Consider the following 17,786-nt stretch of genomic DNA (forward strand, 5'->3'; position numbering starts at 1 on the left):
GCCTGGCAGGGGGTCCCTGGGGAAGAAAAGGTTTAACACCCCTGCTACAACACATACATTAAAAATTATTGAAAACCTTTTTCCTTTCAAATGAGATCAACTATGTTGTCTATGCATTATATATTTATAGCCAGCAGCATTACATAATTTTAGTTTCACTTCATATCTTGCAAATATTTTTTTTACATATGTGCAACACTTTAGAGCCTATTCATGAATAAACAGTGATTCTCCCTTAAACCACTGCACCACCCTTATTAAACCCAGCGTACATCTGTAGATGTCATGGCTGGAGCCTGTTCAGACTGGCGAGAAGAAAGAGCCTTTGACTAAGCGCCCCCTACTCAGCTGCTGTGAAGATAACGTGAGCCCCTACCATCACACTCAAGCCCTGGTCTCTCTGCTCCCCCTGACCCACTAGGTGTGCTGGCTGGAACCAGTGCAGACTGCTGAGAAAGCCTACTCACCCTCCGTGAAGGTGAGCCCTTGGACTGGACTCTGACTGAGCCAAATGTCCAGTGGAGGATGACCACAGAAAAATATTGTGTGCTGCTGTATGTCAATCTTATTTTTCTCTTTGCAGTGTAAACAAGCTTTTTCCCCTTTTCTGTCTATCGTCTTGTTGACTCAATTTTGTGCTGTTATTAAATCTCATACTCTGCTTGATATCCAATAGTACAGAACTCTGAATAATAGGTCTAATCCACCACTACTACTACTCCATGTCTGTATTAGTAATGGATTATACCATCATCAGTCATTGCTTACTCATTGGGGTTTTAGGATGGGGTTCTGTATAAGCACTTTGTGACATCTGCAGATGTAAAAAGGGCTTTATAAATACATTTGATTGATAATTAATTGATCTTGGCACAAGACTGCCCTGTCTACCTCTCACAGGTTCCTGACGACTTCACGGCAGTTATGAGTGAAAGTAAGGGAGAACACGCCGTCGTTCCCCCTCGGGAGCATGGAGAACCCCTGACACACCTTCATCACAACCTGCATCCTGGCCTGAGACTGCTCGCTTGCTGACGTCATTGTGCATGAGTTGGACAACACCGGAGAGGACCGCCAACTCAACAAACTGCGTGTGAAGATCAAACCAGGTCAGACTTGGCTTACATTTACCCTTTACTGCTAAGGCCAAGTCCAATTTAATTAGTTCAACTGACTGAGATTTTGCCTTAAGCTGCAGACTCAATTGAACTGATACACTTGATCATGACTACTTAAGTTAAAGCAACAAATGTCATCTGTATTTTCTCCCCTCCCTCAGGTGTTGACCCTGATGACACCTATAATGATATGCCCTATGAGAAGGGCTTCTGTTTCGTCTCCTACCTGGCCCACCTAGCTGGAGATCAGAGTTGTTTCGATGCCTTCCTCAAGGTTGCTGTTACTTCTCATTTTGTGTATATATTACTGTGCTACTCATCAGTAAATACCCTGAGTGTCTGCTTGATACTTTTTTTAAAGGTTAATACATAAGCACTCTCTCGACTGTCCTACTTGACAGAAATGAAGGCTTCTTGCATGTAGTAGGCTCTTTTGCAGAGAGGGTCTGAGGGTGGCAGTCTGACATGTAGGTGTTTCTTCTCACAGGCCTACATTGACAAGTTCAAGTTCTGCAGTGTTATGGCAGAGGATGCCCTGGAGTTCTTCCTGGAGTATTTCCCAGACCTGAAGAAGAAAGGAGTACACAAGATTGAGGTAAAGGGCAGTGTAGTTGACTTTAGACAGCTGTTACAAGCTCACTCTCATGCTTAAAAACACAAACTGACCTGTCACTCTCCCTGTGGTTCCTTTGCTAGGTCTGGAGCTTGATAGCTGGCTCAATGTGCCTGGTTGGCCTCTCTATCTCCCTGACTTGTCGGCTGGCCAGAGCCTGATGAAGCCTGCTGAGCAGCTGTCAGAGCTGTGGGCTGTCGAGGGCCTGGATATGGCCAGCATCATGAAGACCAACATCCAGGGTTGGAAGACTTACTTCCTGGAGAAGATCATAGAGAAGTCCCCACTTTCTAGAGGTAGGACATGATGGTAACAACACTTCTGCGCTGATACCCCTAGCACTATCATTGTTCTGGATATACAGTACCAGTCAAAAGTTTGGGCAAATCTACTCATTCAAGGGTTTTTCTTTATTTTTGCTATGTTCTACATTGTAAAATAATAGTAAACACATATGGAATAAGCTACTAACCAAAAAAGTGTTAAACAAATCAAAATATATTTTCTATTATAGATTCTTCAAAGTAGCCACCCTTTGCCTTGATTACAGCTTTGCACACTCTTGGCATTCTCTCAGCCAGCTTCATGAGGAATGCTTTTCCAACAGTCTTGTAGGAGTTCCCACATATACTGAGCACTTGTTGTGAAGTGCTTATTTACAAGCCCTTAACCAACAAAGCTTTAAGAAGTTAAGAAGAAAAACGTTGTTGGTAATATGTACATGAAGGTAGAGTTAAAGTGACCATGCATAGATAATAAACGGAGAGCAGCAGCAGCGTAAAATAGGGGTCTGGGTAGCCATTTGATTAGCTGTTCAGGAGTCTTATGGCTTTGGGGTAGAAACTGTAAAGAAGCCTTTTGGACCTAGACTTGGTGCTCCGGTACCGCTTGCCATGCGGTAGCAAAGAGAACAGTCTATGACTAGGGTGGCTGGGGTCTTAGACATTTTTTGGGGCCTTCCTCTGACACCGCCTAGTACAGAGGTCCTGGATGGCAGGAAGCTTGGGCCCAGTGACGTACTGGGCTGTAAGCACTACCCTCTGTAGTGCCTTGCGGTTGGAGGCTGAGCAGTTGCCATACCAGGCAGTGATGCAACCAGTCAGGATGCTCTCGATGGTGCAGCTGTGGAACTTTTTGAGGATTTGAGGACCATGCCAAGTCTTTTCAGCCTCCTGAGGGGGAATAGGCTTTGTCATGCCCGCTTCACAACTCTCTTGATGTATTTGGACCATGATAGTTTGTTGGTGATGTGGACACCAAGGAACTTGAAGCTCTCAACCTGCTCCACTACAGCCCCGTCGATGAGAATGGGGGCATGCCCGGTCCTCCTTTTCCTGTAGTCCACAATCATCTCCTTTGTCTTGAGGTTGTTGTCCTGGCACCACACGGCCAGGTATCTGACCTCCTCCCTATAGACTGTCTCGTCGTTGTCAGTGATCAGGCCTACCACTGTTGTGTCATTGGCAAACTTAATGATGATGTTGGAGTCATGCCTGGCCATGCGGTCATGAGTGAACAGGGAGTACAGGAGGTGACTGAACATGCACCCCGTGTTGAGGATCAGCTTGGCGGATGTGTTATCACCTACCCTTTTCACCTGGAGGCGGCCTGTCAGGAAGTCCAGGATCCTGTTGCAGAGGGAGGTGTTTAGTCCCAGAGTCCTTCGCTTAGTGATGACCTTTGAGGGTACTATGGTGTTGAACGCTGAGATGTAGCCAATGAATAGCATTCTCACATAGGTGTTCCTTTTGTCCAGATGGGAAAGGGCAGTGTAGAGTGCAATAGAGATTGCACCATCTGTGGATCTGTTAGGATGGTATGCAAATTGGAGTGGGTCTAGGGTTTCTGGGATAATGGTTTTGATGTGAGCCATGACCAGCCTTTTAAAGCACTTCATGGCTACAGATGTGAGTGCTACGGGTCGGTTGTCATTTAGGCAGGTTATCTTAATGTTCATGGGCACAAGGACCATGGTGGTCTGCTTGAAACAGGTTGAAAATGCCAGTTGGTCAGCGCATGCTCGGAGTACACGTCCTGGTAATCCGTCTGGCCCTGCAGCCTTGTGAATGTTGACCTGTTTAAAAGGTCTTACTCACATCGGCTATGGAGAGTGTGATCACACAGTCATCCGGAATAGCTGATGCTCTAATGCATGCTTCAGTGTTACTTGCCTCAACACGAACATAGAAGTAATTTAGCTCATCTGGCAAGCTTGTGTTACTGGACAGCTCACGGGTAAAACGGATTTAATGAGGTAAAACAAATTTGAGTCCTTGGCCACTAAGAGAGCCGCCTCCGGATGAGCGTTTTCCTGTTTACTTATGGCCGTATAAAGCTCATTGAGTGTGGTCTTAGTGCCAGCATCGGTTTGTGGTGGTATGTAGACGGTTACGAAAAATACAGATGAAAACTCTCTTGGTAAATAATGTGGTCTACAGCTTATCATGCAATACTCTACCTCAGGTGAGCAAAACATTGAGACTTCCTTAGATTTTGTGCACCAGCTGTTGTTTACAAATATACATAGACTGCCACCCCATGGCCTACCAGAGGTTTTTTTTCTATCTTGCCGAAAAATCTTAAAGCCCGCTAGCTACAGTGCCTTGCGAAATTATTCGGCCCCCTTGAACTTTGCGACCTTTTGCCACATTTCAGGCTTCAAACATAAAGATATAAAACTATGTTTTTGTGAAGAATCAACAAGTGGGACACAATCATGAAGTGGAACGACATTTATTGGATATTTCAAACTTTTTTAACAAATCAAAAACTGAAAAATTGGGCGTGCAAAATTATTCAGCCCCCTTAAGTTAATACTTTGTAGCGCCACCTTTTGCTGCGATTACAGCTGTAAGTCGCTTGGGGTATGTCTCTATCAGTTTTGCACATCGAGAGACTGAACATTTTTCCCATTCCTCCTTGCAAAACAGCTCGAGCTCAGTGAGGTTGGATGGAGAGCATTTGTGAACAGCAGTTTTCAGTTCTTTCCACAGATTCTCGATTGGATTCAGGTCTGGACTTTGACTTGGCCATTCTAACACCTGGATATGTTTATTTTTGAACCATTCCATTGTAGATTTTGCTTTATGTTTTGGATCATTGTCTTGTTGGAAGACAAATCTCCATCCCAGTCTCAGGTCTTTTGCAGACTCCATCAGGTTTTCTTCCAGAATGGTCCTGTATTTGGCTCCATCCATCTTCCCATCAATTTTAACCATCTTCCCTGTCCCTGCTGAAGAAAAGCAGGCCCAAACCATGATGCTGCCACCACCATGTTTGACAGTGGGGATGGTGTGTTCAGGGTGATGAGCTGTGTTGCTTTTACGCTAAACATAACGTGTTACATTGTTGCCAAAAAGTTCAATTTTGGTTTCATCTGACCAGAGCACCTTTTTCCACATGTTTGGTGTGTCTCCCAGGTGGCTTGTGGCAAACTTTAAACGACACTTTTTATGGATATCATTAAGAAATGGCTTTCTTCTTGCCACTCTTCCATAAAGGCCCGATTTGTGCAATATACGACTGATTGTTTTCCTATGGACAGAGTCTCCCACCTCAGCTGCAGATCTCTGCAGTTCATCCAGAGTGATCATGGGCCTCTTGGCTGCATCTCTGATCAGTCTTCTCCTTGTATGAGCTGAAAGTTTAGAGGGACGGCCAGGTCTTGGTAGATTTGCAGTGGTCTGATACTCCTTCCATTTCAATATTATCGCTTGCACAGTGCTCCTTGGGATGTTTAAAGCTTGGGAAATGTTTTTGTATCCAAATCAGGCTTTAAACTTCTTCACAACAGTATCTCGGACCTGCCTGGTGTGTTCCTTGTTCTTCATGATGCTCTCTGTGCTTTTAACGGACCTCTGAGACTATCACAGTGCAGGTGCATTTATACAGAGACTTGATTACACACAGGTGGATTGTATTTATCATCATTAGTCATTTAGGTCAACATTGGATCATTCAGAGATCCTCACTGAACTTCTGGAGAGAGTTTGATGCACTGAATGTAAAGGGGCTGAATCATTTTGCACGCCCAATTTTTCAGTTTTTGACTTGTTAAAAAAGTTTGAAATATCCAATAAATGTCGTTCCACTTCATGATTGTGTCCCACTTGTTGGTGATTCTTCACAAAAAAATACAGTTTTATATCTTTATGTTTGAATCCTGAAATGTGGCAAAAGGTCGCAAAGTTCAAGGGGGCCGAATACTTTCGCAAGGCACTGTATATGTTAAGTCGTCGTTCAGTCAGGACTCGTGAAACATAAGATATTACAGTTTTTAATGTCATGTTGGTAAGATATACGTGATCGTAGTTTGTCTATTTTTATTATTGATTGATTGTATGTTGGCTAATAGGACCGATGGTAAAGGTAGATTACCCTCTCAGCGACGGATCCTAACAAGGCACCCAGATCTTCGTCCACAATACCTCCGTCTCTTTCTCCTGCAAATGATGGGGATGAGGGCCTTCTCTGGCGTCTGAAGTAAATCCTTCCTGTTTGACTTGTTGAAGGAAAAAGTATTCCTCCATTATGGGGTGAGCAATCGCTGTCCTGATATCTAGAAGCTCTTTTCGGGTCATAAGACAAGGTGACAGAAACATTATGTACAAAATAACTTACAAATAACGCGAGAAAACATGCACAATTGGTTACAGGATCGTAAAATGGCTGCCATCCTTCGGCGCCATTCTTAAAACAGCCTGGAGGTGTGTTGGGTCATTGTTCTGTTGGAAAAACACTAAGCACAAACCAGATGGGATGGCGTATCGCTGCAGAATGTTGCGGTAGCCATGCTGGTTAACTGTGACTTGAATTCTAAATAAAGCACCCCCACACCATCACACCTCCTCCATGCTTCACGGTGGGAACCACACATGCGGAGATCACACCTACTCTGCGTCTCACAAAGACAGCGGTTGGAACCAAAAATTTCTAATTTGGACTCATCAGACCAAGGGACAGATTTCCACCGGTCTAATGTCTATTGATTGTATTTTTTAGCCCAAGCAAGTCTCTTCTTCTTATTGGTGTCCTTTAGTAGTGATTTCTTTGCAGCAATTCGACCATGAAAGCCTGATTCACGCAGTCTCCTCTGAACAGTTGATGTTGAAATGTCTGTTACTTGAACTCTGTGAAGCATTTATTTGGGCTGCAATTTCTGAGGCTGTTAACGCTAATGAACTTATCCTCTGCAGCACAGGTAACTCTGGGTCTTCCTTTCTTGTGGCTGTCGTCATGAGAGCCAGTTTATCATAGAGCTTGATGGTTTTTGCGACTGCATTTAAAGAACATTCAAAGTTCTTGACATTTTCCGCATGAACTAACCTTCATGTCTTTAAGTAATGATGGACTGTCATTTTTCTTTGCTCATTTGAGCAGTTCTTGCCATAATATCGACGTGGTCTTTTACCAAATAGGGTTATATTCTATATACCGCCCCTACCTTGTCACAACATAACTGATTGGCTCAAACGCATTAAGAAGGAAAGAAATTCTACAAATTAACTTTTATCAAGGCACACCTGTTAATTGAAATGCATTCCAGGTGACTACCTCACAAAGCTGGTTGAGAGAATGCCAAGAGTGTGCAAAGCTGTCAAGGCAAAGGGTGGCTACATTGAAGAATCTCAAATATAAAATATATTTTGATTAGTTTAACACTTTTTTGTTGGTTACAACATGATGCCATATGTTATTTCATAGTTTTGATGTCTTCACTATTATTATACAATGTAGAAAATAGTACAAAAATAAAGAAAACCCCTTGTCCAAACTTTTGACTGGTACTGTACATGTGATTTACCAGAATGTGATTCACCCCAATTCATCAGTGTCAGGATATCTATCTATTCTTTATTTCATGACTTTACGTTTTGTACCTTGCATCTGTAAGTCTGGATGTGCTTAAAGTACTTTTGAAATTAGTCACACCAATCATGTACCTTCACTCTGACTTTGATAAGGTAATATAGAGAAACAGGAGGAGCAGTACCCTCACATCGTGAAGTCAAACAACGCTGAGCTACGACTGTGCTGGGCCCAGATCATTTCCAAGAATCGGCACCAGCCAGGATATCAACATGTGCGCAGCTTCCTCAGCTGCCAGGTTAGAAAAACAAATGCATTTGGTCCTCAACCATCAATTACAGTATTTGTCAAGCAAGTGTTTTAGGCCAGTTTAATGTTTTATTATAGTAAATATAATGTATATATTTATGATATAAGGTGTGTTTTTATAGTGTCAGTTTAAAGTTAGATTAGTGTCTTTAAACATCATGTAAATAGTAGTATCTTAGCAATAATATATGAATAAATAGATTGTTTCATTGTATCTTGCTCCCAGGGGAAACAGATGTACACTCTGCCTGTGTACCGTGCACTGTGGAATGGATCGGAGGAGGCCACATCACAGTGCCACATCACATCAGCTCCACGTCAATGTCCGCAACTACGTCAAGAAGATCATCGCCTGAGTGCCGTCATAAGAGCTGAACATGAGATCCAGAGTGTAGTCTAGCTGACCCTGGACTTGAGATATTATAGAGAAGGAGTAGCAGTAGTGGTCTGTCCCAGTACTTTTAGCTGGCCTGTTCCTTAAATGTACTGTCAGGTTGAGATGCCAACATTATCTTGTTTTTTACTGTAGCCTGGTCAGTGGTTACAGGAAAAGAGGCAATTTTACATATTTCACATGCAGCTTGAATGGTAAACCCTTTGCATTTACACAGCCCAGCATGAAAGGCTCTGCTCTGGGCATATCTTGCCTAAAGCATAGATTTGCCCATGCTAATTAAGCAGTACTTGTGATGAAAAAATCAAGTGGATTAATAAGGAAAAATTTAATTACTACTTTTGATGTATTGAGTATGTATAAAAACATTTTTATTGTTTTTTCATCCAAACTAAGCTGTATTTTAAAAACTGTTCCAAACAATACAAATACATTATTTTGAAGTAAATCTGTAGTGGTTAGTGTTTTTCCTCCTGAAAGATTCAATGTCTTATTGCTTTTATTTGCTGTTCACTGTATACTTTATTTTATTACAATGAACAAAAATATAAACGCAGCATGGAAAGTGTTGGTTTAATGAGCTGAAATAAAATATCATAGAAATGTTTCATACGCACAAAAAGCTTATTTCTCTAAAATGTTGTGCACAAATTTGTTTACATCCCTGTGAGTGAGCATTTCTCCTTTGTCAAAATAATCCATCAACCTGAGAGGGGCCATATCAAGAAGCTGATGAAACAGAATGATCATTACAGAGGTGCACCTTGTGCTGGGGACAATAAAAGGCCACTCTAAAATGTGCAGTTTTGTTAAAACACAAAGCAACACGTCTCAAGCTTTGAGGGGGTGTGCAATTGGCATGCTGACTGCAGGAATGTCCACCAGAGCTGCTGCCACATAATTTAATGTTCATTTATCTACCATAAAATGCCTCCAACTTCGTTTTAGAGAATTTGGCAGTATGTCCATCTGGCCTCCCAACCGCAGACCACGTGTTTGGTGTTGTGTGGGCAAACGGTTTGCTGATGCCAACGTTGTGAACAGAGTGCCCTGCCCCATGGTGGCGGTGGTGTTATTGTATGGGCAGGCATAAACTACGGACAACGAACACAATTGCACTTTATCCATCGCAATTTGACTGCACAGAAATACGGTGACGCGATCCTGAGTCCCATAGTAGGGCCCATTTAAAAAAAAAAAAGTTTCTGTATTCCCAGTCATATCCAGGGCGGCGCATCATTGGCCCAGCGTCGTCCGGGTTTGGCCAGGACAGGCCGCTATTGTTCTTAACTGACTTGCCATTAATGTATTTCAATTGACTATTTCGTCATATGAGCTGTAACTCGTTAAAGTCTCTGAATGTGTTGCATATTGCGTTTATATTTTTTTCAGTATACTTTCATGGTAAAATATATAATTTGACTTGAGAAGAGAACAAATCTGGTATACTCCCTATTGTTGTATCATAATCGTGCTGCTGTATAAATTGGTGGCATTTCCGCTTCTCTCCAACGGATGTTGTACACATTTGGTGTAACCGCTAAATACGTCCTCCCGTCAACACAATCTTTTTTGGGGGGTGTGCCCTCTCTGATGAGAAACTAACTAGATAGCCAAGTAGTTCTTTGCGCTGAGGATTCGGAATCGCCATGAAGTACGCATTGGTAAGAATATCCTGTAGAAATTATTTCCAGGGTTACATTGGTTTCCCCTTTTTGTCTGTGGTGGTAGTAGAAAAGTAGCTTGTCAGCTAACGCTGTAACGTTACTTTGATAAGTTAAACAGAGAGTAGTAACAAGGCACCGCAGCTATCACTCCGTCAGATCATTTATCTGCCCTGAACTGGTCATATCATGTCAAATTAAATGCACAAAATTTGAGGTTTTGGCTCTGCGATTGACCTGATTAAAAGATCACTAACTATCCTAGTGCAGTTAGCTAAGTGACTCAAGTACAGTAAGCATTTCATTTGACAGCGTATACTATTTGTATCCTGTACATACGACGAATAAAAATAGAAACTCATGTTGTAAACTTGTGGATGCGATTCGTCTTGGCTAGCAGTCTGCCAAGCAACCAACTGTCCTGGTACATCTGACAACGTGTTGATAACAGACATCTAAGCATTTACTGAACAAAAATAAGTGAAACATGTATGTGTTGGTTTCATGAGCTTAAATGTAAAAAAAATCTAGAAATGTTCCATGCACAAAAGCTTATTTCTCCCAAATGTTGTGCACAAATTTGTATACATCCCGTGCCAAGATAATCCATCCACCTAACAGGTGTGGCATATCAAGAAGCTGATTAAATGGCATTCTCATTACACAGATTCACATTCTGTTGGAGACGTTACAAAAAATGCCACTAAAATATGCAGTTTTGTCACACAACACAATGCAACAAAAGTCTCAAGTCTTGAGGGAGCATGCAATTGGCATGCTGACTGCAGGACTGTCCAGCAGGAGCCGTTGCCAGATAATTTAATGTTAATTTCTGTAGCATCTAACGTTTTCGAGAATTTGGCAGTAGGTCCAAACGGCCTCATAACTGCAGACCATGTGTCTCCCCGCCAGCCCAGGACCTCCACATCCAACTTCTTCACCTACAGGATCGTGTGAGACCAGCCACCTGGACAGCTGATGAAACTGTGGGTTTGCTCAACCAAATAATTTCTGCACAGGCTGTCAGAAACCGTCTCTGGGAAGCTTATCTGCGTGCTTGTCGTCCTCACCAAGGTCTTGACCTGACTGCAGTTCGCCATTCTAACTGACTTCAATGGGCAAATGCTCACCTTTCGATGGCCACTGGCATGCTGGAGAAGTGGGCTCTAAATGGATTAATCCCAGTTTCAACTCTACCAGGCAGATGACAGATAGCGTGTATGGGGTCATGTGGGTGGGTGATTTGCTGATGTCAATGTTGTGAAAAGAGTGCCCAATGGTGGGGTTATGGTATGGGCAGTCATAAGCTATGGGCAACGAACACTATTGCATTTTATTTATGGCAGTTTGAATGCACAGAGATACCGTGACGAGATCCTGAGGCTCATTGTCATGCCAATTATCCATTACCTCATGTTTCTGCATGATAATGCACAGCCCTGTAATGCAAGGATCTGTACACAATTCCTAGAAGTGGAAAATGTCCCACTTCTATGGCCTGTCAACCATTTGAGTATGTTCGGAATGCTCTGGATCGACGTGTACGATAATGTGTTCCAGTACCCGCCAATATCCAGAAAATTCACACAGCCATCGAAGAGGAGTGGGTTCCTTTCCACAGGCCACAATCAACAACCTGATCAGATCTATGCGACGGAGTAGTGTCGTGCTGCATGAGGCAAATGGTGGTAACACCAGATACTGACCTGTTGTCTGATACACCCCCCTACCTTTAATGTGTCTTTGACCAACAGATGCATATCTGTATTCCCAGTCATGTGAAATCTGTAGATTAGGGCCCAATTAATTTATTTCAATTTACTTATCTATATGAACTAACTCAGTAAAATCTTTGACATTGAATGTTGCATTTTATTTTTTTCCTTGTCTGACATTGTTTGTATTTGAAGAACAACTACTCAAGTACTGTTAGTAGCCTACACAAGCTGATTCCCTTTTGTACGTTATCCTTAAACAGATGTATTGTTCTGCGACAATGTTATGCCTGACAATAACTGCCTTGATGTAATTTACTGTATAATAGCAGGGCATTTGCAATATGAAATTCACCTTATGAGTTTGGTTTCTGAGTTTATCACCTTTTTTTATTTAAAGGGTCAATCCTTAGTTGAAATGATAACAAAGCAAACACTGCCTGTGTTTTGGTAAAAAGCTGAGGGATGGGCCTGGAGAAGCGTAACCTCTTAAATTAAAAAACAGAGCTTTGGATGCAAGGACTGACCATCCACTATATCAAAATGATAGTTTCAAGCATGTGTTGGGGCTATACAGTTTGTAAATGTAAATGAATATTAGTGTAAAACATGATTATATTTTGGGTACTGAAGGGGTTTGACAGTTGAACTATGTTCATCAGGCATTTTTAAGTGATATTCTTCAAGAATCATTATCTATATAACATTAATTTAAGTCCAAAAATTGATGTACGAACTGCAGATTGCCCATTTAAACAGTCCAATATCTGTTTATGTCTGCTTCTCTTATTTTTGTTTTATTTTTTCAACAGTAGCCATGTTATACATTGTTTTGGCATAATCAATTTTCTTTCTATTTTGTATTTAGTACTCGACAGTAGCTGTGACTGCTGGGGTGTTATTGCTGTCCACTGTGGGCATAATTATAGCCCTCTACCTAGGCAAGAAGAAAAAGCCTCCAGTCACCTTGCTTGACCCTACCCAGAAATACCAGCTAACGCTCATCGATAAAGAGGTACGTACATGTGTGCTATTGAAATAAATGAGACATTTTGCTATGTGTGTCAGAGGCCTGTGCTTAATTAAATTATATACTCCATGGAAATTATTATCTAACGTTTAACCAAATGTTTGTAGTTGATGTCTTTGCATTGAATTTACACACTATTTGACAACCAATGTATGAATAGTTCGATATGTCTTTGGCCTCTTTCCATAGGTGATCAGCCATGATACTCGCAGGTTCCGCTTTCGGCTTCCCTCAGCAGAACATATCCTGGGGCTGCCCGTAGGTAAGTCTTTTGTCAAGTGACAGTGTTTGATCATTTATTATTATTTGATACAGTGCCATGCCCTTAATAGAAATTTAGCAGACCCTCTTACCAGAGAGACTTACAGGAGCAATTAGGGTTATGTGTCTTGCTCAAGTTTACATCTATCTGTTATTCACCTAGTCGTCTTGGGGATTCAAATCAGCGTCCTTTTGGTTACTGGCCCAACTCTCAAATAGTCCTTTAGCTCACCAGCATTATAACTACCCTCAAAATGTAATACTTGATGCCGTTGTATTGCACTGATGGGAACTAGAACGCTTAGCTTCCCAGTCCTTGAATGCCCTCTAGTGTATGAGTCATTTAGCAGAACAATCAGAGGATAAAGCCACACCAAATCAATCAATTTTCAAATCAGTGTTGTCTTTGTGTTTCTAATCCCCTTATTTTTTTCCTCTAGGGAAGCATGTATACCTCTCTGCCCGTATTGACGGCAGCCTGGTAGTCAGACCATACACACCTGTGTCCAGCCACGACGACAAAGGATATGTTGACTTGGTTGTGAAGGTATGTTTGTCAAAGCAATCTTATATATTATACTGAACACTAGTACTACCGTATGTATTGAGCGTTTCGTAGTAGGAGTGATGACATGCTGGACCTGTTAGTAGATCATCTCATTCTTTGGGATCTAAAAGAGAAAAACCTATCCTAAATAATCACTGCTACTGTGAGGCGCTTGATATATAAGGACCCTGATCTGCAAACCATATTTAATGTAGAAAATTCCTCCCCAGATCTACTTCAGTAATGTGCACCTGAAGTTTCCTGATGGAGGCAAGATGTCCCAGTACCTGGAGAGTCTGCACCTGGGAGATGTTGTGGACTTCAGAGGACCAGGAGGACTGCTGGAGTACAGGGGGCATGGTACAACCAGTCCACTGCCCGGCACACCCTCCTGATATTTACTAATGATGTGTCGCAATGTTATTTTTGGATGATATAATATCGATAATTGACTAAGTATCAATTTGTTAAACAAAAATACAATTTAAACTTATTTTTTTTTAAGTGCTAATGTAAATGGCATTAGCTAGCGCTAGTTGGCTGTACCTGTGGCAAAACTCGGCACTTTTTATTTCTATCATTGATAAACTCATTTTTTTCATAATCTCGTCTTTTTGCAGCAGACGTATAGCGAGCAATATGTTTGGAACATCAAATCGCAATAAAATTGCAGTATCAAACCGCAATACAAAACCATGAGCATTTCAATACATATTCTTTTTTTTTTACCCCTTTTTCCTCCCCAATTTTGTGGTATCCAATTGGTAGTTACAGTCCTATCACTGCAACTCCCGTACGAACTCAGGAGAGGCGAAGGTCGAGAGCCGTGTGTCCTCTGAAACACAACCCAGCCATGCCGCACTGCTTCTTGACACAACGCCCGCTTAACCCGGAAGCCAGCTGCACCAATGTGTCGGAGGAAACACTAAGCCTGGCGACCGGGTGCGTTGCGCCCGGCCCGCCACAGGAGTCGCTAGTGCATAATTGGTCATGAACATCCCTGCCGGCCAAACCCTCCCAGAACCCGGATAACACTGGGCCAATTGTGCATCGCTGGCTGCGACAGCCTGGACTCGAACTAGAATCTCTAGTGGCACAGCTAGCGATGCAGTGCCTTAGACCACTACGGCACTCGGGAGGCGTGAATACATATCTTATTGAAACCTACATTTGTGAGGCCCCTGGCAATTCCCAGCCTTAATATTAGTGCGTTCTTTTTTTACCATGGCCCATAAGGCTCTGGTCTTTAGAGAATCTGGTGCCATTTGGGATTCACACACAGTCTAATGGAATGGGGGTTTTAGCTTTGTACTTGGGTGTGGCTGGCTGAGACTGATTGTGTGCACACACTTATAGTCAACCTTAAGTCTACTGAATATGTCAACAGTAAATGTACAATATCTCTGAGCAATTTCCTGGCTTGCTGCAACGCATTTTGCAACTTTCATTCCACAAAGGTTCCAGAAAAGCACTGCCGAAAGAATATACTTTTACTGTGTTGTCACTTAAAATGTTTACTAATGCGCACATTATTATTTGATACAATGTTCCACAACATAGTTGTTGGATGTGTCCATCATCCTGTCTTCAATTTGGGACCAGATAACTGTTCATTTGCTCCCAAAGCACACTGGAAAATGAAAATAGAAAATAATCTCTGGATTGTTTTGGCATAATTTGTCTCATTGCTTTCTCCCATTCAACAGGGCAGTTTGCAGTTCAGACAGACAAGAAGTCTCCTGCGGAGATAAAAGTTGCCCGTACTGTGGGTCTGATAGCTGGAGGAACAGGTGAACTTTCCCTTCGCAACCCTGCACTCTGAACCAAAACACTTAAATGTTGTCTTGTTATAGCCCATGGGTAAATGTAGAGTGATTTTAGTTCCTGGTGCTGAACTCCCTTCCCTATTTGTAGGCATCACCCCTATGCTGCAGCTGGTGCGTGCTATCATGAAGAACCCCAGTGACAGGACCACCTGCAGCCTGCTGTATGCCAACCAGGTGTGTGGCCGCTGCTCACACTGGCCTCTCTCCTAAAAGAGGCTTTTAATATCAATAGGGTAATTTATATAAATAAAGAACAGATACTGTAAATCTACTAGCTTCACTGTGGATGTAGTTCATAGGTTTGCTTAGGTTTAGAGTTAACACTGAACTGTCTGTGTGTGGTGTGTTCATGGCAGACTGAGAAGGATATCCTGCTGAGGGATGAGCTGGAGGAGGTCCAGGCCAGACACCCAGACCGCTTCAAGCTATGGTTTACAGTGGACAGGGCACCCGAGGGTATGTGCCTTACGGCTTTTGCTTGCATTACTCAAGCGTTGACATCAAGAGTTCAGAAGTCTGAACAAAATGTGTACATATTTAAATTGTATTCTTTTTAAATGTTCATGTCAAATTGGCAACCCATACCAAATGGAATGAATTGAAATGTAAACAAATATTACAATAATTCAATGATGATTCTTCCGCTGTTCTCTGCATTGCGCATCACATAAAGAGTGAAAATATAATAATGAAATCCCTATAGCAGTAAATAACACATGCATGCAGAAGGCGTTTGAACAGTCTGGCACCAAAGAGAAGTTAAATATGGGAGACAAGCTTATACACAATCTATATAAACATAGAAGCTAAATATTTTTGCATATTGTGTTGTTTTATTGCAGAGTCATTAAGCATATTGGTACTTGTTTACGACCCCATGAAAGACTGAATTATGATCAATTTGTGTCACTCAGGCTGGGAGTACAGTGAGGGCTTCATCAATGTGGATATGATCCAGGAGCACCTGCCCACCCCCAGTGAGGACACCTTGGTGCTCATGTGCGGTCCACCCCCCATGATCCAGTTTGCTTGCAACCCCAACCTGGACAAGTTGGGCTACTGGCAGAGTCAGTGCTTCGCCTACTAGTAACTGCCTAGGAACTATCCTCCCAGCCACCCCCGGCATGGGCCTTCTCAATGCCACAATGACATCAATTCAGTGCTTGATTGGGCTGGAACTACTGCTTGAGTACCGGCATCTCTTATAGATTATTGGCTAAAATTTTGCAGAGTTCCAGCACCTAAATTTATACAGTACTGGCACCCAAAATAAGTATGTGCACCATTTTCAGTCTGCTTAAAGCACTGCATCAATCTACTGCCAAAAGCCCCATATGGTAAGTGCAGACAGGTTGAGCATTAAATGCTCACTTGGAACCAAGTCCTACCTTTGTATTATTAGCCTCCATCTCCTGCTGAATTGTATTTTTAGGTGAGGTTTTAAAGCTTTGATTTATTATTGATGATCTTAGCTTTGAGCAGTCCTAAAAACAGGACAGAGCGAATATAACTTAAAGCTGCATACTGAACTGAATTATGCCCAGGGATGCAGTGCTGAATATAAGGAGGCTGCCCAGGCAGCTTTGCTTTAAATGCGCACACAACAAATGATATGCACTTAAGTATTACAGCTTATGTAGAGATGTGTTATACTGTATTTTGGCACATGTGGGGCTTTTTGATGTGGGTATGCGATCTGACTGCATTTCTTATTGTATTTCTGTGAGATTGTGTGAGCATAATTATTCAAGGTTCTTTTGTTTTATATGTAATTTCAGAGTTTAATCTGCAATGCACTACAGTCTTTGAAAAAATGGATTGTGTTTATGAAGAGAAAAGACATTTCTGCCACTACTTAAAATTGTCTCCACTCATAATCCTGTTCTCTTTATGTATTGACTGGATTGTTCCTTAGCTATTATCCCTTGTTGTAAAATAAAGTATTGTGGAGGTTAAATATTTGGACATTCAGTTTGCCGGAACAACGTGGCTCTGATTGCAACAGTTGAATACTGTCACGACAAGGAGTAATCTGTGCTTGTTGCAGACAATGTAGTGTGGTCCAAATGCTGGGTGGTAGTTGGAAAAAATCTAATTCCACAGCCTACTACAGTACAGTTCCCCTTTGACAGCGATTATTGAGGATTGGAGTTGCAGATGGTAGTTGGTTTACAGGTAGGAGTATCTCTAACCACAAGTAAAGAGATGGATGAGGGTATCTTTTTTTAAATTGAGCCTTTCTTGTGCTGCTATAATGTGGTTTAGACAGCTCAGTGCTGAAGCCAACTTTTCACATACTGTACATCCACTACTGTTAAGTTTGGGGGTTCATGCAGGCACCATTATGGAGGTAATGTGATTCCACTCAATAATTTATAGGAGAAGTACGTGCATGACCTGGGAATAAAACGATGTACCACAAATCTATGTTGATTTGATATAATGGCTACATATACAGACAGTATTTTGGTGTTACGTCTAAAACATTTTATATTTAATTT

At 42.0% G+C, this 17,786-nt stretch overlaps 1 protein-coding gene and 1 pseudogene across 1 annotated transcript; both read left to right on the top strand.

Moving 5' to 3' along the window:
* Positions 1–280: 280 nt before the first annotated feature.
* Positions 281–8,204, top strand: LOC124016770 (annotated as a pseudogene).
* A 1,543-nt stretch (positions 8,205–9,747) lies between these two features.
* Positions 9,748–17,242, top strand: LOC124031118 (NADH-cytochrome b5 reductase 3-like). Its single transcript, XM_046342100.1, has 9 exons — positions 9,748–9,906; positions 12,490–12,636; positions 12,841–12,913; positions 13,353–13,459; positions 13,690–13,819; positions 15,166–15,249; positions 15,374–15,459; positions 15,642–15,741; positions 16,200–17,242. The coding sequence occupies exons 1-9, from the start codon at positions 9,892–9,894 to the stop codon at positions 16,370–16,372; spliced, it is 915 nt and encodes a 304-aa protein (XP_046198056.1). The 5' UTR covers positions 9,748–9,891; the 3' UTR covers positions 16,373–17,242.
* Positions 17,243–17,786: the final 544 nt, after the last annotated feature.

This window comes from Oncorhynchus gorbuscha, linkage group LG03, assembly GCF_021184085.1.
Source record: "Oncorhynchus gorbuscha isolate QuinsamMale2020 ecotype Even-year linkage group LG03, OgorEven_v1.0, whole genome shotgun sequence".
NCBI lineage: Eukaryota > Metazoa > Chordata > Actinopteri > Salmoniformes > Salmonidae > Oncorhynchus > Oncorhynchus gorbuscha.

Excerpts from the sequence above, each read along its gene's own strand:
- LOC124031118 (XM_046342100.1), top strand. Across the intron at positions 12,637-12,840 it reads TAACGCTCATCGATAAAGAG|GTGATCAGCCATGATACTCG; the intron begins GTACGTACATGT and ends CTCTTTCCATAG. Across the intron at positions 15,250-15,373 it reads TCTGATAGCTGGAGGAACAG|GCATCACCCCTATGCTGCAG; the intron begins GTGAACTTTCCC and ends CCCTATTTGTAG.